We start from the raw sequence: 23,217 nt of genomic DNA on the forward strand, positions 1-23,217 counted from the left end.
AGGAACAGTGTAGAGAAGCAGCTGGGGAGACGTGGAGGGGGACTGTCTGCAAGGGGATGTGCTGCACAACGAGCCGTCCCTGACACACACCCGGTGCCACGGTACAGCTGTTAATGTCGATTTGTTCTGGTTTCGGTATGGGTGCACAGTGGGATGTCTGTCGCATTAGCCAGAGCACCTGGTGGGAAGATTTTGCTGGCATTAGGGCTTTTCTGCTGGTATTGTGCCAGCTGGGTGAGACAAACCATGCATAATTCAGCACAAAGCTCTAACCATGCAGGCAGCTGATATCTGAGTCAGTACAAAGCCTACTGGCATCAAGTTAACCCATGGCTTTTTAGCAGGTGTGAGCCAGCAGAGCAAACCTGCACGGGAGCAGCATTTTTTACCGTGTGGCTGTGGTGGGTTTGGTCTGGCGCTGGCATCATGCAGACCAGTTGCTGAGCCATAGATTTGCAGTCTAAGGAGTACGAGCACAGATCTTCCACTGGAAAAGGTGTCAGGTTCTCAATCTTAGGAATAATCCAGCTGGTTTTACTGGATTACTCCCGATGGTTAGGTGGATAAGTATTCTGCTAAATCAAGATCAAGCGCTCCAGACCACGTACATAAATTCCTTCCTGCTTTAGCACATCCTTTTAGTGTTTAACTTGCTTAGTGCTTGAGCACACCTTAAAGAGAAGCACGAGGTAAAAGGTTTGGTTGAATAGGGGTCCGAGGATGAATTAGGGGCATAATGAATGAAACCCTGTTGGAAGGGAAGTGTGGTGTGGTTTACAAAGAGCTGGTGCTGTGTGGTTTGCAGAGAGCTGTTCAGATGGAGCAGGAGGCTGCCAGGGGCAGGAAAACAACCAAAGTGAGGATGGCACTGACTTCTTCACTTGTTTTGGGGGAGACAGGGACCAACTCTTGGGGCAGCTACAGTGAACCAGTGTACAGCCAGGTCTGATTTTTCTCAGTGCTGCCTGGGGATGTGCAGGAGCTGATCCACCCCCCAACACACTTAAAATAGGAACAGCCACTTTGATTCTCCAGGGCTTTATCGGGCTCAGATGAACGATGCTATTCCCTCCCTGATGAGTTTTGCTGGTGCTGGATGCTCTGCGGGGATGCTCTTGTGCTTAGGGCTCTGCTGGCGCCTGCTTGTTCAGGGATCGCAGGGAGGTTTGTGTTCCCACTGCGCCAGTTGGGCTGCAGGTGGGTTTGTGCTGCTCTCCACTGGGTTGTGTTAAAATGGTCTTTTGCAGAGAGGCCTCGCATAACCTCAGAACCCCACGATGTCGACGTCCTCTTGGGAAACACAGTTTATTTCACCTGCAGGGCAGAAGGCAACCCAAAGCCTGCGATTATTTGGCTGCACAACAAGTAAGTCACACACAGTGAGCCCTGGGGTAGCAAAGGTTTTCAAGCACAGATCTCTTCAGTGACTGCCTGGAATTACAAAAGCTGTTTTATGCAACATATAAAAAATGGAATATCCATTTCTCTGAGGTTGTATTTACCTTCCTTTTAATAGCATTCTCTGGTGACCACGTCATCCAAGTGGTGTTTTCATCTGCATTTGAAATGTTTCATCTGCATTCCAAGAACTTATAACTTTCCCATAAGCACACTCTGCAGGCTGAAAGCAATTGTCTTTTGATCAGGAAAAAAATAGCATTAGTATTTCATGTTACTCTAAGCCACAATGCTTGCCATTTATTAACTGCTGAAATGCTTCTCGTCTCGAGGTTTTGCTCACTGAGGGCCTCACTTGCTGCAAGAATGGCTTTTTTTCCAAAGGGAAAACCCACCATGCTCCGCTGCAAGACAGACCTTGCAGAGCAGATTATCATTCCATACAGCAACACTGCAAAAATATACGGCTATGCTCGATGCCAAAGTGTTCCTGAGAAATGCTACACGATAAAATGTTCTGTACTCAAGCCATTGCCCACCGTAGAAGTGAAGTTACTTCGCTGCTTTACGAGCTTCTTGTCTGTGGGAGCCTGAATAGGGCTTGGTTATTAATAAAAATGATCAATGTATGTGTCTTCAGCTGCCTCCCCACCAGGCAGGGTTTGAGCACAGCGCAAGGGTTTATGGCTGAGTTAAGTCCCCTCGCAAGAAGGTTTTGTTAGGGAACTGCTGGCAGGCTTCCAAAGATAGCATTGTAAGAGGGGTAATGATAATAAACGTTCCACAAACGAGATGTGGGGAGGCATCAAGGGAATTAAATAAATGCCCAGCAAGCATTTTAGTTTGCATAGTGGATTCAGCCTTTGTCTTTGGGGAAGCAAGGTCCCTTCTCCCTTTTCAATCATCTGCAGCTATCCAAGATTCCTTCGTGCTGGGACAAATGGGATGCAGCAGTGGGACTGCAGGCAGGGATCCAGCAGTCACAGGTCATTATAGAAAGAAGGAAGATGTTTCACAGCTCTCGGGTTAGGTTGGAGTCCAAGCTACGTTGGGGTCCCACGGTGAATTGCTCAGAGCTTTTTGCCCGCCTGAGATCTTTGAGCCTGTGTGAATAGAAATGGCTGCATGCAATAACAATATTAATTCATTATCATATTTGCACTTAGGAAATAATGAGAACAAGGTTTCTGGGCCTAGATGCCCTGACAATAGCAACGATGCTATCACATGGGAAAAGTATGCTCTCCTGATGGGTTATAAATGTCGTATGTATTCAGTGGTGAGAGGAAAAAAAAGTAGCTCACGCAGGGAGTAAATCAGAGCTGGAGCCGAAGTTCAGTGCTGCAAATCATAACTCTTGCTATAAATTTCATGAAGTCTCAGAATAGCTGCAAGAAACATCAACTTATTGCACTGCATGCAAAGCCCCCATCAGCTCAGGTCAGACCACCAGCCTTTACTCCTTTTGGATTTTACCTGTTTGTGGCTGTTTTTCAGTAATGAGATTGATATGAAAGATGACAATCGCCTGAACCTGTTGCAAGACGGTACCTTGATGATCCAGAATACTAAGGAGTCGGACAAAGGCGTTTACCAGTGCATGGCCAAGAACATAGCTGGGGAGGTCAAGACACAAGAAGTTGTGCTGCGCTATTTTGGCACCCCATGTAATTGAGCCTTGTTGCACCCCTTCAAGACCCTGCTCGGGTTGGGGCTGGGAGTGGAGCTTGGTCAGACTCAGTCCCGGCTTTGTACATCCAAGATATTCTTGGTGTGCTGGGGAAGAGAGTGGGTACCAGTGTAGCATGGTCTGAGCTTTAAGGTGTTCCTTCATGGGAGTGGGGAACTGGAATTTAGAGGCTGGGGGGTAATTTGGAGCTAGAGAGGGAGTTGGAGGCTGGATGAATTCTGGATGAAGGGGACACAGGAGTAGAAATGCTCCAGCACTAAATGACTGGGAGGGAGGAGGTGATAAGAAGAAAGAGTGCTGAGGGAATCTCACAGCAAGGATTTGGAGGTCAGGGAAGAGCCGGGTGACCACTAGCTGGGCTGCCTGAGGAGTCCAGGTGGTTTAAACTTGTAACTGGTTCTGGTTTCTGAAGCACTTGTTTCCTTCCAGCCAAGCCCACTTTTGTGATCCAGCCACAGAACACTGAAGTGCTGATTGGGGAAAGTGTCACCTTGGAGTGTGGGGTCTCTGGGCACCCCCCGCCTCGCATCAGCTGGACCCTTGGCACGGGCTCTCCTTTACCGCAGGATTCCCGTTTCACTATCACCGGCTCTGGAGGACTGTTCATTCAGAATGTCACCTTCTCAGACCAGGGGCAGTACAACTGCAGCGCCAGCAACACCGAGGGGTCCATCCAGGCGACTGCGAGGATCATAGTGCAAGGTGAGGAGTCCCAGGATAATGACATTGAGGTGCTCAGGGGTCTGGTTTAGTAGTGGACAGGTACAGTTGGACTCAATGATCACAAAGATCTTTTCCAACCGAACGATTCTGTGATTCTATGACATTTCTGGGATGCAGTGCTCAGCTGGGGGATGCATTTAAGCCCTGTGACAGGTTCTGGTCCCATGAACCAAGAATTACCCTGAGCTTGCTGCATGGATATTTCATGCTGCTCAGTCATTCCTTTCATTTCCAGATTCTCCCAGGTTTCTCCTCATCCCCACTGATCAGACGGTAACTGAGGGACAAAGCGTGGATTTCCCCTGCACTGCTGACGGTCACCCTCCACCTGTGATTACCTGGACGAGGGCAGGTACTGCCTCACTTGACGTGGGTTTCTTTCTCTTCTGTGCTACCACCCCTGAGATGGGGATGAGAACCAGAGCTGTGCATCCAGGGTGATGCCGTGCAGCGGTGACACAGGGCAGGTGGTGATCGGCACAGACCTAGTCCCACTAGGAGGTATGTGGTACATCTCCAAGGATGATGTGAAGCATTGAGGAGGGAGTATAGCCTTCTAGCTCTTTGACACACTAAATCACTGTGACAGAATGTAGGAGTGTGCGATTTTCCTTCAGCATGAAATCCATGGAAAGCCTCAAACTTCTTCCTGCAGTGGTTTCCTGTCTCCTTCGAAAAGGCAGACTCTGGCCACTCCAAGTCAGTGAGTGTCACCATGTTGCCACTCTCTGTCGTTGTCATTGATTTGCTCCTCTTGGAGAGCACAGGTCCGCACTAACGCTCCTCTGAGATTTCTTTTCGCTTAGGAAAAAACACTTTGGGCCAACAGGTGGTGGTGAACTTTCGAAGTCTCAGATGATTGTTAGCGCTGGCTCCACTGAACTGATCCCATCCAACACTTTCTGGGACCGAAGCCAATAACACTTGGCCCAGAGGCCTTCCAATTTTTCCTTATGCTTCACAGGCCATAATTAATGGTTTAGTGCTGTGGAGAATTCATGGCTATTGTATTCCAGCCTCCATGGCAATAGCCTTGATGTGGAGTTTAGAAGGACCAGCTGAAATTCTCCTCTACCAGCACGTTCTCCATCTTCTTTAACCTGTTTTTCTCCACTGCCCAGATTTCAGAAGGTATCTCTTAGAGATGTAGGCAGGAGCACAGTGACAAGAAGTAAGGTTTATAGCTGCTTTGTAACCAGGTTTGCCAGGTCAATCCGCAACCCAGAGATCAGCCAGGCGTTACGGTGATTTCACAGAAGATATGCTAAGAGGAAGACAAGAGGAGGAGAAATTGTGGAGCATCACTCATTCTCAAAGCCTCTTTTGACAGTGTGGGAGGATTCAGATTTCTTTTGGTATTTGGGATGAATAAACAGAGCCCTTATTTGGAGGAAAATGGGACAGTAAGGAAATAAATTGTTGCTAAACTGAGAAGTTCTAATAGTTGGTAAAGCATTTGAATTGTGAACTTTTCTCCTTAAATAGAGGAAATATTGAAAAAATGCAGTTTCCAAACCAACGAAACTCAAAATACCAAATTAAAAAGGACAATGCTAGATGGTTCCATTTAATTGATTAAACAGCCAGTTTGGGTAAGTAAACACAGATTTGCTCTCCATTGAGTGTCCACAAATATGCAGTTTGCACCATGAAAAGGGTCATGAGCAAAGAGAAAGGGTACCAGCTCCTTTGCACCTGCTTAGATGAGACAACTCAGCCATGATCCTGGGGGTGGGAAGAGCAGCATCTGTCCTGTTCCTCGCTTAGTGAGATGAAGATGGTATTTCAGGGTGGCTGATGTCACGTTGGGAAGAAAATATTTTTAACTGCCACGCAGATCCCTCCAAGTGATGGGAAGAGAAAGCTCATAGACACCAAATTGCGCTGCTTGTTTGACCAGGTGGGCCACTGCCGAGTGACCGGAGGCACAGCATCCTCTCCACGGGTACCCTGAGGGTGATGAGGGTAGCTTTGCACGACCAAGGCCAATACGAGTGCCATGCCATCAGTGCCATCGGAGTGAAGACCCTCCCAGTGCAGCTGTCGGTGACACCACGAGGTAAGCTGGTGAGGCCGTGGGGAGTAAATGGTGTCATTAATTTAACGCTATGGTCAATCCCACACCGCCTGGCGAGGTGGAGAGTTGCCCTGGTCCCTATGGGATGCAGTTTTGCTTTCCCCTCGGAGCAGACATCTGGCCATGAGAGCTCCATCAGTTGGTGGGAGACTTTGAAGAGGTTCCCAGAGTGCTAAGGTTTATAAATTGCAAGGAGCTGCTTTGGTTTTCCTTGAAAATTTATCTAATAGTCTAGAAAGCATAACTGTGGGAATAAAACTTGTCTGGTGTGGCCAGGGAATGGGGTGGTGTAGGTTGGCATCCACACAAATAAACACTTGGGCAGAGTTGTGTGATCAGAAATCAGCTTTAATGCCCATCAGATGAGCTCAGACATCTGGTCACTTGGAGTGAAAAATGAGACTCTTTAATGGGTTTGGGAGCTGTTATTATGGAACTTATTTTGGTAAAGGAAAAGAAACAAACTACTTTTTGTCAGAGAATTTAAAAAAATTAAAAGTTTTAAATTTTTAGCGATCTTTTTTTTTTACTGCTACTTTTAAATTTTGCCTTTCCTGTGAAATGAATTTTAATATTCCTTTTTAAATGAAATATTCTGCTAAAAAAACCTGATTCCTTCTCAGGAAAATTTAACTCTGGCTCCAAATACTTTTTTCTTAACCATTAGCTGCCAGGTCAAAGGTTCAGCCTAAATTTATGTATTCTCAAACCCAGCCGCTGCAGAACACAAATCACACAGGAATGCTTGCATGATTTTTTTTTCTGTTTTGTTCCCATATAAATGATTGTTATAAATAAGCGAACATTCCTGCTTCTTCACCAGCACTGCAGAATTTTACTAATGGTAGACAGAGGGAAGGAAACTCTGTAGAAATGTGAAATTAGTGATGTTTCAAGCACAGAATTCACAGAATATTTTAAGACCAGCAAGATCTGACCTAGCACTTGCCAGAGAGCCTTATCTAATAATTCCTGAATCAATTCATAATCCTTGTTTTCAGCTAGAGCATCTTTTCTAGGTAGCCTTTAAATTAACGAGTTTAAATGACAGAGAACCCAGCACATTCCTATGTGATTGCCCCAAGGAGAGACCCACAGAGCAGAAAATAATGAACGTAAATTACAGAGGACTTGGTAGAGAGACAGAGGGCATGGGTGAAGTGACACCCTTTTGAAAAGCACTCGCTACAGCAGGAAGAGCCCAGCAGCTCTGCTTTGCCCGTGCTGAGACGCTGTGCATGCAGATTTCTCTGTTTTCCTCGATGCCTTTCTTGCACTCGTGACATTTTTCCCTGTGTTGCACAGTGATACCCATGTTCCTTCATCCCCCCCAAGATGTGGTGGCTGAGACAGGCCAGGACGTTTCCATTACTTGCGCTGCCCAAGGAGATCCACGCCCCACCATAACCTGGGTCAAAGTAAGAGATGCTATCGTGTGTTTGACAGTCACTGGGAAGCAGGATGGCTTCTCCATGGGGACGTTAAACAACGCTCTTGTTAAACACCTCTCCCAGGTCAACAAGTTTGTGTAATACAGCTGGAAGAAATTGCACTTGATGAAAAGTTAGGGGCCAATATTTCCACTGATTTGGGGGTTTTAATGGTCTAAAAATATGTTGCTGTTTTGCAGGCTCAAGGACTTGCAACACACATTCCCATCTTCTCTTGTTCTTCCTTCCCGATGTCTGACTTGAAGCCAGTGACCTTCCAGGGTGTTAGAAATGCTTCATTAGATGTTTCGGGAAAGAAAAAAATGAAAATTGACTTTTTTTCAACGTACTTTTTCCTTATTTCCAGGATTCCCACTAGTGCAACTCAATTATGGAACCGGTTGTCCAGAGAAGTCATTGATGCCCCATCCATGGAGGTGTTCAAGGCCAGGCTGGATGTGGCTTTGAGCAACCGAATCCAGGGGGAGGTGTCCTTGCCCAGGGCAGGAGAGTTGGAACTGGGTGGGCTTTGAGGTCCCTTTCAACCCAAACCATTCTACGATTCCATGATTCCTTGTTTCTGTGATGTTGGTTGGCTCCAAGTTTGATGGGGCAAAGCCACGATCCCTCACAATCGCACTGCAGCCTGGCTGCTGTGTTCAAGAGTTCATGAGCTGAAGCTCTTCAGGGTTTTTCCTGTGATCTTCTGTGTGCCCTGCTGACGAGCGCTGTCAGGCACTGAACAAGTTAGAGGGAAACGTGCTGGAGCTTCAACTATCTTGCAGAGGTCTCATGCGAGTTGACTTTGCAGCTTGACTTGGGCTCCAGCCAAGATGGGAACAGAAGAAAAGAGCCTATGAGGGCAGCACAGTCAGCGTTAGACTGGGGCAGAGAGGCAAAAAGGGTGATGTTAAGGAACAGGAGAATAAAAAAGTAAAATCTGAAGCCGCTTCTGCACCAGCCAGGTTGAGAGTTGGGCTTTGGGTGAGTTCCTGCTCACAGCATTTTGATAAGCAATGCTGCACAGAGCCAGCAAAAGCTGGTACCTGCAGGCCAAGGCCTGAAAAAATCCATTGGTCTCAGGTTGGCCCAAAATTGAATTCATATTTATGTGCCATGACACTTCTGTGGCAGCATCAAGGCACAGCACTCGCTCCAGCCAGCCCATCTGCCAGAACTGCAGAGGAACAGGTGGGGTGTCTGTACCCTGCAGTGAGTGCCTGGAAGTAAACCAGGGAGACGGAGCAGAACAGGGACCTCCTCACAGTGGGTTCATGTGGGAGCAGATATCCTTAGATGGCTTTCTGGTTTCTCTGACAGAGCAATACTAACATCTGGTGGCCACATTAATTCATTGCATCCATCTGCAGGTTTGCAGAATTGGCTGAAGGCTGGGATGATGAGAAGCTTTCCATACACTGACATGTTTTCTGTCTTTTGATGGTGCTACAGGAGGGTATCCAGATCACGGAGAGCGGCAAGTTCCACGTAAGCCAAGATGGGACCCTTTCCATTCAAGACCTCGGCGTGGCTGACCAGGGCAGATACGAATGCATTGCAAGAAACCCCTTTGGCTTCACCTCCAGCGCTATGCAGCTCACCATCACTGGTAGGATATCTCCTGTGGTTCTCTGGAGTCCTTTCTTGCTTTTATATAAAGAGGGGCCGTTGTGTGTTGACTCTTACACCTTGAATGGACAACTGTTAAGCTTCTTTGCAGGAAGGTCCCTCGCAGGCAGGGTCGGAGACGCTCAGTTGTGTAAGCCCACGCACCTCCCGGCTGCTCCTCACTGTTTTCTCAGCTGAGCTGCAATTGCTCCCTGCAAAGCCAAAGGTGTTTTCTTAAAGCTCCTCCTGCAAGCTGAGCTGTCAGCGTGTGCATTTACTGCCTCCGCTGGGAGGGAGAAACTTATTAAAATGTGCCAACACGCTCAGAAGTTACCGTATGACCGTAACCTCGCACGCCAGGGGAGGGAGAAGGAGAACAACATTGTCGCTGCAAACAGAGAGCTTGAAGTGTTTGCTCCGTCCCTTGGGGCTGGGAAATCAGTCGCTGGTTTTCAAGCTACTGCTCCGTGCATTAGGGAAGCTGTAATGAATAAAGAGCAGTAGCACTCCTCTGCTCGTCAAACCAGAGGTCAAGAGTGGAGATTGTGCTTCTTGGAGGGTGAGGAAGAACTGACATGGGAAAAAATCAAAGGCAAGCGTTAAGGTTAGAAATTCAAGTAGAAGCCGACTCCTCAAGCGCGCAGGAGTAAGCACCATGAATAGCAAGGAGCTTGTTAGGTTTATTTAGTATCATTTTTCACAGGGATGATATGAAAGGAGCTGACAATAGTCTGAAATGTCTTTAATGTTTGAAATTGTCTTTATTGTTTGAAATTATTCCTAGGAGAAATTATTCCTAAAATAATTCCTGTGATTTATTCTTGATTGGTACCTTGTTTTCCATGTGGCTGTTGTGGACGCTGGTAGCCAAGCGAGAACTGGTTTGTTCAGATATGACAAAGGCCCTAGCTTAGAAATACATTCTGTAATAGTTTTTAAGAATTCATATGTTTGATTCTGAAGGCGTTCAAACAACAGCATTCTTTTTCTTTTTCAAATGATGCTCAGGGATCTGATTTACTAATGGACAGCTACGGTAGGACTCGATCTCAAAGCTCTTGTCCAGCCAAGTGATTCTATGATATATCTGATGTGTTAACACTAGATTTGAACTGGATTAGAAGCGTTCCACCAATACAAAATTAATGTATGAGCAATACATTCAAATAAATGTCATTAATTTTGGAAGTTCCTTTTATGGGAAATAAATACATTATTTTGGGTTAAATTACCATGATTTTTTTTTTTCAGATTTTCCTTTTCCAGTTTAACCACCAACCAAAACAGGCATTTATTTGCCAAGCTGTAGAGGAGCAAATTCTGAGCATGTGTTCCACAGCCATGTCCTGAAAAAGTAATCAGCTTTTTCAGGCAGTTAATTTCTTAATTAACCTATTAATTTCTTAATTAACCCCAGCAAAGTAGTGGAGGCCCCATCTCTGGAAACATTCAACATCAGATTGGATGGGGCTCTGAGCAACCTGATCTGGTAAAGGTGTCCTTGCTCCTGCAGGGAGTTGGACCAGATGACCTTCATGGTCCCTTCCAACCCAAACCATTCCATGATTCTATGATCCCACTATTCTTCTTCAGAATATGTTTTTTAAAACAAAGAAGTTTCATATTACAAATGAAAACAGAATTTGACCTCCAGTTGGGTTCCTTTCTGGTTGTACCAGTACACAGATTTTCTTGAGCTTGGATGACAAATTGATATGAAAGTAAATCTAGAATTTTCTGGTTTTTCTTTCTGCTTTGGGAAGCCACGAATGTTGGTCGGAGCGGCGACACGTTTGTAGCCACGTCGATACGGGAAGCCATCAGCAGCGTGGACCATGCCATCAATTCAACACGAACTGAGCTGTTTAGCAAGTAAGTGCACGGAATGCCACGATCTGAGACTTGAAGCAGAAAAGAGGTAAAAAAACCAACAATCAAAAAAGCTTTATCAAGTTTTTTTTTCTGCCCAGAGCAGTGGTGGCTGCCACATCCCTGGCGGTGTTCAAGGCCAGGTTGGATGGGGCTTGGAGCTCCTGATCCACTGGGAGGTGTCCCTGCCCATGACAGGGGGTGGGACTGTATGGGCTTTAAGGTCTCTTCTAATCCAAACCATTCTATGATTCTCTGATAGGATTCTCAAATCTCATTTTATTGTTGACAATCTGTAAATGAAAGCTACAGTGTTGTTGATTTGGGTATTGGAGATTGAAGTTGCACCATGTAGGTGTAAGGATGTGATAGAGCTTCACAACAGCCATTGGGGATTCTGGAAAAACCTAATATTAATATCACCTCTCATGTCACTTCTATCTGCTACGTATGTTTTGTCAGCCAGAGTTGGCTCCTGAGACAGCACATTGGAAAGAAAACAATCAGCATAGGCATTTTATAAATGCAACTGACTTTGTTTAGGGTGAACAGAAACAATAATTTAATAATTCTAACCATTTCCTCAATGAGAAATGACTTCTTGAGTGCATGGTAATTTCCTCCTCTTTCACACTGATATGTATTTTTATTAAAAAGACAGATAGTTTGTATTAAGCCCAAAACTTCTGGGTTTCATTAGTTGAAAAGTGAAAAAGAAATTATTACTGCAGAAAAAAAAATACTGAGGAAATTAAATATATCTATTTTCCTAGGGATAAATATTCTTTCTTTAATCATCTGCTATATGCAGGCAAGCTGCATCGGTCTTACGCACTAGTTTTGGGGGTCAAGCACCAACCAGGCATAAGAGCCTGACTTCTGCTGCCTGCAGAGTCTCTTTGCTCTGAACGGAGTCTGTTTATAATAACTTCTTTAATATCACTTCTTGCTACAGGCGCCCTAAGACGCCCAACGACTTGCTGGCTCTCTTCCGTTACCCTCGGGACCCCTACACCCTCGAAACTGCCAGGGCAGGTGAGATCTTTGAAAGGACCTTGCAGCTGATTCAGGAACACGTGCAACAAGGTTTAATTGTGGACATGAATGTCACAGGTAGGAGAGATTTTATTTCCCTTCTTAACTTCGCCTGTGAGATTAAATTAAAACTACAGCGTGTAGACATCCAGAAGGTTTAAAAAGTGCAAATTTGAGTATGTTAAGAAATGTGTTGTCTGAGTCGCAATGCTTGCTTACATCTAGTGGTTTTCTTGAGGTTCCCCTACCACCCCAGTGCTCAGGAAGAGATTCAGTTCCCCATTTTGCTAAAGACTTCTTGAGTGGCTATAAAAGCCCTAATCTTTAAAACTATTTAGCCGTCAAACTCACACAGGAGCAACTTTGTTAATCCAAGGTTCAGTCCCACAGCAGCATGGTCAGAGGCGTTTCCTACCCTCCAAGTGTAGAAAAACGTTGAAACTCTGAAGTGTTTGGGTGCTGTAACAGGGGAAGGGGGATGTCATTCTTCTCTCTCTCTGCTACTTTGACCTCTTCGCTGCGAACTCGGATGGGTTCCGGCCACTCAGGTTCCTTCTGTCAGGGCAGGATGGCAAGCAACAAAGCAATACAACACCAAAAATACCCAGTGGGGTCCAAGCATCCACCAGCTGGACTCCAAAACTTGCCGGCTGGGACCTCCTTTATACACAACAGGCATTCCCATACCCAGCTATACGTATGAGTCACTGTGTGGTAGGCATGTACGTTCGGGGCCCATCTATTTTTGCCCGCCTGGATGTGTGCCAGGCTCCTCGGGCTGTAGGTCTTGTCTGGGCTGGTCAGACTGTCAGCCTCTCCTCCTCGTTGCCCTGTCAGCATCCACACAGCGCAGCATTATTCAGAGCTTTCACATGGTGTGGCGCCCTCCCAGTCACCCACGGCTTCTCTGTTCCATGTCATGAAGGGTTTGAATGGTCGATGGTTCTCAAGGTTGCAGTAATAACCCAGAGAGGTGTAAAATAAACCTAGAATGGATACCGAGGCCACCCCCACAGTGTAGTTTGCAGTCAGTCACAACATTTCTGGTTGCCACCTCCACATAGTTTATACTCCACTCTTTTCCACTTCTTTTCTTCTCTGTGGGCCTGGTATGATGCCACGCTTCATTTAACAGTCCATAAATTACATTATCTATAAACACCATTATCAGAGACCTGGCCTTCCCGTGCCCACCTCCGCAATCCCAGCAGTGGGTTTCATGCAATGCCCTGACACGAGATGGTAGGAACCAGATGGCTGCGGTGGCCATGGTCTGACCTGGTGCTTTGCCTTTACCTTTGCAGGTTATCGGTACAATGACTTGGTGTCCCCTCACTACCTGAACATGATTGCCAACCTGTCGGGCTGCTCTGCCCACCGCCGCACCCCGAACTGCTCTGATATCTGCTTCCACAAGAAGTACAGAACCCATGATGGCTCTTGCAACAACCTCCAGCACCCAATGTGGGGTGCATCTCTCACAGCCTTCCAGAGGCTCCTCAAACCTGCCTACCAGAATGGATTTAACCTCCCTCGGGGGTTTTCCTTGGCAGAAGATGCCAGGGACCTGCCCCTTCCTCTACCCCGCCTTGTCTCTACCACCATGGTTGGGACCGAGACCATCACCCCTGATGACGAGTTCACGCACATGCTCATGCAGTGGGGCCAGTTTCTGGACCACGATATGGACCAGACGGTGGCAGCCATTAGCATGTCCCGCTTCTCAGACGGAGCACCCTGCAGCAAGGTGTGCACCAACGACCCACCTTGCTTCTCCATCACGGTCCCTGCCAATGACCCCCGTGTGAGGAACGGGCGCTGCATGTTCTTTGTCCGCTCGAGCCCTGTGTGTGGCAGTGGGATGACCTCCCTGCTGATGAACTCTGTCTACGCCAGAGAGCAGATCAACCACTTGACATCTTACATTGATGCCTCCAATGTTTACGGCAGCACAGAGCAGGAATCACAGGAGCTGCGGGATCTGAGCAGCCAAAATGGGTTGCTGAAGCAAGGGCAAGTTGTACCTAGCTCGGGGAAGCATCTCCTCCCCTTTGCTGTAGGGCCACCCACTGAGTGCATGAGAGATGAGAACGAGAGCCCCGTGCCGTGCTTCCTGGCAGGAGACCACCGTGCCAATGAGCAGCTGGGTCTCACGGCCATGCACACACTTTGGTTCAGGGAGCACAACCGTGTTGCCACGGAGCTGTCGGTCCTCAATCCCCACTGGGATGGAGACCTCCTGTATCACGAGGCACGGAAGATTGTGGGTGCCCAGATGCAGCATATCACCTATGCCCAGTGGCTCCCCAAGATTCTTGGGGAAGCTGGAATGAAGATGCTGGGTGAGTACAAAGGCTATAACCCCAACATCAATGCGGGGATTCTCAATGCCTTTGCCACTGCTGCCTTCCGCTTTGGGCACACTTTGATCAACCCCATCCTGTACCGGCTGAATGAAACCTTCCAGCCCATCCGCCAAGGCCACATCCCCCTGCACAAGGCTTTCTTCTCCCCATTCAGGATCACGCAGGAGGGTGGGATCGATCCCCTCCTCCGTGGGCTGTTTGGGGTTCCTGGGAAAATGCGGGTCCCCTTTGAACTCCTCAACATGGAGCTGACAGAGAAACTCTTCTCCATGGCACACTCTGTCTCGCTGGACTTGGCTGCTATCAACATCCAGAGAGGGCGGGACCATGGCATCCCACCTTACAATGACTTCAGGGTCTTCTGCAACCTCTCATCTGCACAGGAGTTTGAGGACCTCAGAAATGAGATAAAGGACTTGGAGATCAGGGAAAAGCTCAGGAGGTACTGTAGCCTGCATTTGGGAGCATCAAAATCACTGGAGATCTGGCAGTGAAAAGTTTCTGCTCCTCCCAGGACACCCATCAAATAACCTCCCCAGATATTGCTACTCACAGATGTTAAGATAGGGTAATAGCTGTGGTTTAAGAACCGGGTAAGACAAATGAGGTCTCTCCAAATGATCAGTCTGGTTCTGAGTGGAATGTCATCAGGCGCTTCTGTAGTGTCTGGGAGCAGGTTGAGCCTTGGAGCTATTTTCCAGTGAGACTAAACTGCATCCTATCCGCACTGGCTGCCTCTTCCCAAGGCAAGCCTTTATCCCATTGTCTTTTAGATAAGACCATTATAAATATTGTCTGGCTAACTTCCTTGCATATAAATTCCTATGACATAAACAGATTTATTTTATCTCCACTCTTTCATAGTCTTTTAAATTCCTTTTCTTTAATATCTTTTATCCTCCAGTTTATATGGAACTACCAAAAACATTGACCTGTTTCCAGCACTGATGGTGGAGGATCTTGTCCCTGGTACCAGAGTTGGACCAACGCTCATGTGTCTCTTAACAACGCAGTTCAGAAGGCTGAGGGATGGAGACAGGTATCATTGTTGGAGTCAAGTCAAAATGTTTTGTATTCTGTTTTGGGGGGATTTGCTCACTGTGGGGAAGAACAGAGCCTGTAAATATTTCTTGTCTTACCATACAAGGAGAAGTCGTCTCTGCCCAGTGCATTTGCAAAAGGACTTGCCACTGTTTCTGTCAGTGTGTCCTTTCCTGATTTAATGATTCTCATTGAGGGTGAGCTCAAGGTCTCCTGAAAATACTAGAAAATATCTGCAAGACCTTCCTTCTAATTCCTATTTGCTGCTTGTATGAATAAGACATGTTTTTGCTTTGTGATGCACTTAGGGCAGGAACATTGTTTGTCTGTGTCCCAACCTGTTACAGCAGAGCTATTAGAGCTGAGCCATGGATTTCCCCTGCCATGGGCTGTACCTGCAGGTGATGGCATCGTGCAGCTCCAGCCAACAGCTCGGGAGGTTCTTGGGCAGAAGAACCTCTTCTGCCCAAGAAAAGAGCAGTCTGTGTTTGCAGCCACCTGACAGCAGAGTAAAAGCTCGTTTTGAGTGGCATGAGTGCTGCCACACAGATGTGTGGGAACTCTCCTCCCTCTCCCAACCTCGCTTTCCATCCTCTTCTCCTCCTCCTGAGTCATGCTGTGATTACAACCCATTGCAGATTCTGGTATGAGAATCCCGGAGTCTTCACGCCAGCTCAGCTGACTCAGATCAGACAGGCGTCCCTTGCTCGTGTCATCTGTGACAACAGTGACCACATCCAGCAGCTCCAGAGAGATGTCTTCAGGGTGGCATCATACCCTCAGGGCATGGTTGGCTGTGAAGAGATTCCCACCGTGGACCTCCGCTTGTGGCAGGACTGTTGTGAGGGTAAGGAAGAAGGCTGCTGTAGCACTGACTGACATGGGGATGACTCTGGGTGGCATTTGTCAGATGCCATCAGCTTATATGAAATGGAACTGATTTCATGCTGCACCATCAGAACCATGTGTCAGCAGATGGATGCAAAGCGGAGAGTAGAGTAGAGTAGAATATTTCGGTTGGAAGGGACACACAACAATCATGTGGTCCAACTGCCCGACCACTTTAGGGCTGATCAAAAGTTAAATCAGGTCATTAAGGGCATTGTCCAAATGCATCTTAAACACTGATGGGCATAGGTCATCGACCACCTCTCTAGGAAGCCAGTTAGCTCAGGTGAATCTGGCCAAAGGTCCACCTAGCTGAGGTCTTCTGCTTCTGGCAGGGTCAATAGTTCATGCCTGGAGGAGAGACTGAAACAAGACGTAAGCATGGTGATTCCCACCACACTTTACAGATTCATTTGGGACTCTGTAAAAGTACTATTAAACCGCAGAGCCATGGTCCCTTTGTGCTGTGTTTGGGTACAGATGTCCAGCTGAGACATGGGAAACCATGCATGATCCATGCCCCGTTACTTACCTTTGTTGCCTCCTCCCTTTTATCATAACAGCTGTGTCCAGGATGGGTGGTAAAGGAGGGCAGCACTGCCTTGTGCTGCCTGCAGTCCGCATGGTTCTGCTCTAATCACGAGTGCTCACTCAGACTTTCCTTTCCTTCTCAAGACTGCCAGACACGTGGACAATTCAGGGCTCTGTCTCAGCGGTTCCGAAGCAAGAGATCTCCTGGCTTCAGCTACCCAGAAGAAAACCCTGCCAAGCATAAACCTGCCTTCCCCAGGTGTAGTATCACCGCTTCTTTTGTACCTCCATTTCATGAAGCATAAAAGAAGTTTTTAATAACTCGGCCCCTTCAGGCCTTTAAAGTTGGTGTTCTGCAGAGGTCTGGAGGTCAGGAGTCTTTCAATAGAGAGATGCTGAGCTCAAAGTCCTCCAACATTTCAGTGCAGAGCCTGACTCTACTAGTTAAACATCTGGGCTGAGCGGCTGGTTGGTTGGTTGACATCTCTTGGCAGGTGAATCTGGGAGGTAGGCTCTTCTGTTGGTACTTACTTGGAGGTTGATGTTGGAGAAGGCAGAATGATTGTCTCATCCAGGAAGCTGATGTTTGCATAATCGCTTTCACTTTTTATTCCTGACCCCAGAACAGAGGCATCTTCTCCAAGCCCTTCCTCCAGAGAGAAGAATCTCGAGTCCCTTGTGGCTAAACTGGAGAAGACAGTTGCTTCCCTACAGAAACAGGTAAAACTTTGCTCCCCAGTGTTTGTTTTCCATGGAGTCACTACAGGAACAGGATTTAGCTGTTTACTATAAGGCAGCCTCTGTGACTTCTGTGTCCTCCAGCAAATATCCGATAAGAGGGCACAGGAGAGGTAGAGTAGGGAGAGAAGAGACGAAGCTGAGCTCTGTGAGCTCAGACCTTCCCAACTGCAGGGTAAAATGTAAGTTTGAACCTTAGTGAAGGCAACTTGAGCTGGCTCTTTCTTCTTGTATTTGGGATGAGTTAAAGGTTATAAAGGTGCAGACTCCTCTTAAAGTTCTGCTTTCTCATCCCCACCAGGTGACCACACTAGAAAGCCAGCTGAGGTGGCACCAGAGGAACACCAGCACGCATGGACAGGGGAAGAAGACTGGAGACAAATGGAGAAAAAGATGACCCTCTTGCCTATTCATATAAGGTCAGTGTATTTGTTCTGAGCTGAGAGACAAGAGTTGGATCATAGAATTGCAGAAACATTAAGGTTGGAAAAGACCTCTAAGGTCATCCAGTCCAATCACCAACACAATACCAACATGCCTACTTAAACCATGTCCCAATGTGCCCTATCTATACATCTTCTGAACCCCACCACTGTCCTGGGCAGCCTCTTCCAGTACTTCACCACTCTTTCAGTAAAGAAATTTTTCCTAATATCCAATCTAAACTTCCCCTGGTGCAACCTGAAGCCGTTTCCTCTTGTCCTATCACTTGTTCCTTGGTTGAAGAGATCAATACCTGCCTCAATAAAGCCTCCTTTTAGGGACCTGCAGAGAGCAATAAGATCTTCCCTCAGCTTCCTCCTCTCCAGGCTAAACAATCGCAGTTCCCTCAGTTACTCCTCATAAGACTTGCTCTCTAGACCCTATCAATGTGCTGAGCATGTGGTGGGACATCTCAGTAGCCTTCACAGACAGAAGAGACTGCTGCAGAAAGGGATGGAGTAAACTGGTGATGGATGGGACAAGCAGTAATAGGCATAAATGCAGCAGGTTAGACAGTAATGATTAGTGACTCAATGGAATGGGCTGTCTGGGATGGTGCGGCGTATCCATCCTTGGAGGTCTTTTAAGAACTGGTTTGGCAAAGATGAGGAAAGACATAAGTATAGGATGGACTAGGTGGACTGGGTGGGGTCTCTCAGGCCTTTTCTTCTGGGACTCTGGGTAAATTTCTTCTAGCAACACTTAACATCCCAACCCTAAATCCAACAGCCTCTAAAGGACCTTGGTGGGGAGAGATACCACAAAGCGCAGTGATGGAGTAGGTGGACTGGTTCCTCTTCAGAGTAACAAGGACATCTGGGTAGATGGAGCAATCCATCATTTGCATACACGTTGGCAGAGATTCCCCCCTCAACAACTGAGTCACTGTGCACCTCTGCTGAAAGCACCCGACCTCTTTTGCTCACCTTGAGCCAAGGGAGTAAAGACGTTCAAGTGCGTGCTTAAAGTCACTGTCAGTGTCTGCCAGCCTGGGGCCTCCTGCTGCTGCTCAGATGTGGCGGGGTGCTGCAGAAAGCTCTGAGACCTCTGGTCCCCTTGTTTAGGGGCATGGAGAGCACAAGCTGAGCTCCTTTAGCCTGCTTTCCATGGAGAACCCTGCAGCCTTGGAAGAGAGGATAAGCAGCTCGCTGGCACCTGCCAGTCTGGGGAAGGCGTTTAATGGGTTTTATGGGTTGCAAATGATTACTCCAGGGACAGGAGCAGAGCAGTTATGCAGAAGTGTTCTTCTGCCAGGCAGTCTGTACCAGAAGGAGCATCCTCTGGTAGTTAGATTACAGGATGAAGCAAACAGAGGCTGCTCTGTGCTGACAGTCTCAGGAGAAACAGAAGCTGGTAGGTTGATCACAGTGTTTTCCAGTCAGATTTGGTGTGTTGGTCCTTACAGATTTTCCAGTTGAACCACGACTTCTCTTCAGAAATTTGACATCAGTTGCCATGCGGCATGAGTTTGCTTTTCTGTGGCATCATTTCAGATCCTTGAGGAGCACTCTAGAGTTTGCAGGGTCCCTGAAAATTCTTGCCGTGGGTTCAAAGGGCTGGTGCTGGTTTTGTGCTGCAGTCATGCACGCGTCAGTCCTGCCAGGCGCTGTACATCAGCTTGCTCTGCCTCCAGCTGCCTCCCACAGAGATCTTCTGCTTTCCTGTGCCATTTCAGGTGCCCTGTGACCTGCACTCCTGCTCTCCACCAGCCAATCCAACCCACTCCTACAGGGCTCAGAAGCAGCGGCCACGAGACCCCACGATGCTCTGCCTCCTCTCACACCCCTGTGCCTCTCCCCCTCCCAGGATGACTGTGTTCTGCCTGTATTGAACGCTCTGCACTGGCTCTCCATGAGTCCCTCAGCCCCTGGACCTTCATTACACTTGTCAGCCTCCAGGGATGGGCTCTGCCCTCTTTGATAGTGGCAGGTGGATGGTCTGCTGAGATGCCACTTCCTCCTGCAGTCCCCTGGAAATGGAGGATTATTGAAGCTGCTTTAGTGCCACTGTGCTGCTCTTCTCCTCTTCCCACGCAATGCTGTTGTCATCTACCACTCCTTGTCTGAAATGTCATAGAATCATAGATTCATGGAATGGTTTGGATTGGAAAGGACTTTGAAGATCGTCTAGTTCCACCTCCCTGACATGGACAGGAACAACCCCCACTGGATCAGGTTGCTCAAAGTCTCACCCAACCTGGCCTTGATCACCTCCAGGAATGGGGCATCCACAACTTCTCTGTCCCACGGGGACCCAGGTGACCTAATAAATTAAGAAGCAAATTCTTTCTTAATGCGCTGTGGTGCCAGGAAGCATCTGAAGAAATCTGAAAGACACAATAAATTAAATAAACATGAAACTCGAAGCAACTCCCCACCCATCTTCTGATGCCAACGGAAAGAGCAAGAGGAACCTCAGGGCCCTGGCAAGCACCATTTGGGCTGGGCTTGCAGCCTCTGCCAGCAGCGAGGAGGTGAACCCAGGGCACAAGGAAGTTTCCTGGCTGTTTGGGTGCTTCAGGATGGGATGACAGACACAGCAATGCTGGGATCAGCCACAGTGTTTTGCCATTCGTTTGGTAGTGAGTGGCACATCCTTGGTTACGTGACCCTGTGAGTGACCTACCGTTACGTGTCCAGTGCGCAAAACCCATTGTCCTCGGCATGACCCACGTTCTCCAACTTCCTGCTCCTTTAGAGTTTTAATTGGATTTATGTTGCTCTTCCTTTCTTTTCTCCCTAAAAGACTCTTTGCTGGAAGATATATTCCGAGTGTAAACGTAACAGGATCTGGAACAGAACCTCAGATAATTAGATGTAATGGGCACTCTCATTAGTGGAGAGGAGCTGCTGGTTTCTGTCAATTAGTTCAGGAGAACACGATGTGCAGCATTTGACACACGGATGAATGCAAAGTCCTGTTTGTGTTTATTGCTCCCAGGTGCTCTGCAACCAAACCAGGACTGTGTAACCAGCTCTACTGAACAGGTCATCTGGTTTTGGTGCTCTTTGGAGGTGCTTTTTGGTGGTGCTACAACTATAGTCCCTGTGTACCCACTGTAGTCCCAAATCTACAGGCAGGTTGGATTTTAATGCATCCTTGTATACTGGTCATAGGGACTAAAGAGAAAATACTTGATCCATCAGCTCTCTGCGCCTTCCTTATCTTCCCTGCAACCTCTCACCTTCTTTCCCACAGTGCAAGGACCAGAAACTTTTGTGAACATGCTTATTCTTTTCTTCTGCCCCCTTTATTTTTATTTTTAGATGTGTTCTAGAACCAAAGGGATTCAAAGCAGCAGGGATGCTCCTGGAATTTAGTAGGAAAATAAAAAAGATATGAGAAAAAAAGGTGGTGATTTATCAGCTCTTTCCTGGCGTGGGACTCTGGGCTGTGCGTGCGTGTCCTGCGCAGACACAGGCTTGCAGTGATGAGTGTGTGCTATGCATGTCTGGGAAGCGCAGCTCAGAGGCAGTATTTAGTCCTCAGGGTTGTTTGTCATTTTGAGGCACTCTTTCATTTAGGTGCAAATCAAGATCCAGAGCCTTGTGTGTCATAAATCAGCTGCACTTGGCTATCACTTGTACCACTCCAGAACCTAATCTGGCAAAGGTCAATAAAGGTAACTCAGTCTCCAGTCTCCTTCTGCAAACCACAAGTTTACCAAGTCCCCGTTCAAAACAGTCAGGCATAAACGTTCGGTGCTTGATCTAATCAGATAATCTCTAAATGCATAACCAAGCAGCCTATTTTCCTCCTGACGGAGCGGGAGCGTGACGTGAGGAGAATGCTCATCAGCAGTGCAGCAGAAAGACAGCAGAGGGGATGTCCCTTCCCCGTGCTTTGCAAACCCTTCTGTGCTCCGTTCTCCGTTTCCCTCCCCACGCTGAGGTGCGAAAATACACAGAGAAATGGCACATCCCTGCGTGCCACTGAGGGTGTGCTTGGGAGGTGGGGGAAGATCTCAGGGGAACTACCCAGGTGTTCAGGTGCTGCTTTGGTAGGTAAGGAGCTAAATATTTTATTAAAGCCTCCCTTTTTTCCCAGTTCCCATCCATGCAGAAACACACAGAGCATATTCGTGGACTTCTCTGTCTGGAAGAGAGTGGGGAAGGAACTGACCCCCAAACCCAGATACTGAAATCAGCTTTTGCAGGTTGATTGGGCACCAGGGGACACGCAGGATGCTGATGAAGGGAAAGGTAGAGTTTGTTCTTCATACGCCATATGGTTGCAGTTCATATCCTACACCTCTACAGTAAAGTTTCCTTTCTTTTTTCTAAACTATCTCTTTCAAAACCCATCTGCATACCCCAAATGAGCTACCCAGCCCAACTACAAGCAGAGGAGGATGGAAATAATGGGCTTAAGGCCAGGAGTGGAGTTGCCAGGCACAAAACTTCCACTAATTAGATGGAACAGTTAAGTGACAAAGCCCAGGCAGGGGTTGGGGGCAGACTGGAATTGGGGTTTCTAACCTGAGCAGTGATCTTCAGGTGGCTTAAAATGCACATGCAAGGTGAGGATCTCTGTCCTTTGGCCAATGTCTGCGGTTGCTGGGGTTTGGCAGAAGGGGTTGTAATGTGTCTGACTCTGAGTGTGACCAGCATTGTGAGGAGCGCGGGTGTGCTGATGGCAGCAGGAGCCAGAGGTTGTGTGCCAAAGCTCAGCTCCGGATGCCATGCAGGTGCCTGGGGCTGATCCAGACCCTGCACCAAATGAGGTCCTCCTGACGCTGAGGGGGACCCATCTCTGCTGGAGGCTGAGCAAGCACTGGATCCTGGTGGATCTGGGAAGTGGATTCCTTAGAGATTCACTGCAATGAGGAATTAGTGGGAGGAGACAAATGCTTTAGTGGGGCAACCCTGGGAGGTTGTGGCAGACCGAAAGAAGCACCTTCTGTTGTAAACCCCATGATATCTACCCAAAAAATACCCAGACCTCTTCGTATCTCTTCTAAGGTTATCTCCTTAATTCTGTTTCCACTCTCACACATTTCAGAATGCTATTATTTTCCTATGGAAAAAACAATACCCTCTCACACAAGTGAGATCAAGACCATTAGCTGGAGTCAGCCACTTGTCACAAGAGCTGCTAGGAGAACAGTGAGCTGTGTTGACCGGGGTTTTGGTAACATCAGGAGAGCACACTTTAAGATCATAATTATTAAATCCCAATAAAAGCCGTTCTCCTTCTTCGAGAGCAGCAAGGTCGGCTCCAGCTGTGCCTGACTCTCAGATGTGCCCGTGGGTCTGAGCGTGGGACTCCTGCCTGCAGACTCATCCCACTTGCAAACTCGTCCCACCAGATCAACCAGTTTCACTTTCAGAAATAGGAAGT

General features: G+C 47.6%; 1 protein-coding gene across 2 annotated transcripts in view; it reads left to right on the forward strand.

Annotated features, from left to right (window-relative positions):
* The window catches only part of LOC104060834 (peroxidasin), a 47,253-nt gene extending 24,050 nt beyond the window's left edge, over positions 1-23,203 (forward strand). The window contains exons 8-24 of one of the 2 annotated variants that reach the window (XR_008452570.1): positions 1,248-1,365; positions 2,896-3,065; positions 3,518-3,790; positions 4,047-4,163; positions 5,712-5,870; positions 7,194-7,306; positions 8,771-8,927; positions 10,690-10,798; positions 11,751-11,908; positions 13,135-14,638; positions 15,101-15,235; positions 15,876-16,084; positions 16,801-16,915; positions 17,280-17,376; positions 17,696-17,813; positions 19,553-22,079; positions 23,084-23,203. Coding sequence is in view for 1 of the 2 variants with exons in the window: in XM_009562680.2 (XP_009560975.2) it covers positions 1,248-1,365; positions 2,896-3,065; positions 3,518-3,790; positions 4,047-4,163; positions 5,712-5,870; positions 7,194-7,306; positions 8,771-8,927; positions 10,690-10,798; positions 11,751-11,908; positions 13,135-14,638; positions 15,101-15,235; positions 15,876-16,084; positions 16,801-16,915; positions 17,280-17,376; positions 17,696-17,791 (3,530 nt within the window). In the remaining variant the exon portion in view is untranslated. Of the gene's footprint in view, positions 1-1,247; positions 1,366-2,895; positions 3,066-3,517; positions 3,791-4,046; positions 4,164-5,711; positions 5,871-7,193; positions 7,307-8,770; positions 8,928-10,689; positions 10,799-11,750; positions 11,909-13,134; positions 14,639-15,100; positions 15,236-15,875; positions 16,085-16,800; positions 16,916-17,279; positions 17,377-17,695; positions 17,814-19,552; positions 22,366-23,083 lie in introns of those variants that run through there. The other variant, XM_009562680.2, reaches the window with a different exon arrangement.
* Positions 23,204-23,217: the final 14 nt, after the last annotated feature.

The sequence above is a fragment of the Cuculus canorus genome, chromosome 16, assembly GCF_017976375.1.
Source record: "Cuculus canorus isolate bCucCan1 chromosome 16, bCucCan1.pri, whole genome shotgun sequence".
In the NCBI taxonomy this organism is placed as follows: domain Eukaryota; kingdom Metazoa; phylum Chordata; class Aves; order Cuculiformes; family Cuculidae; genus Cuculus; species Cuculus canorus.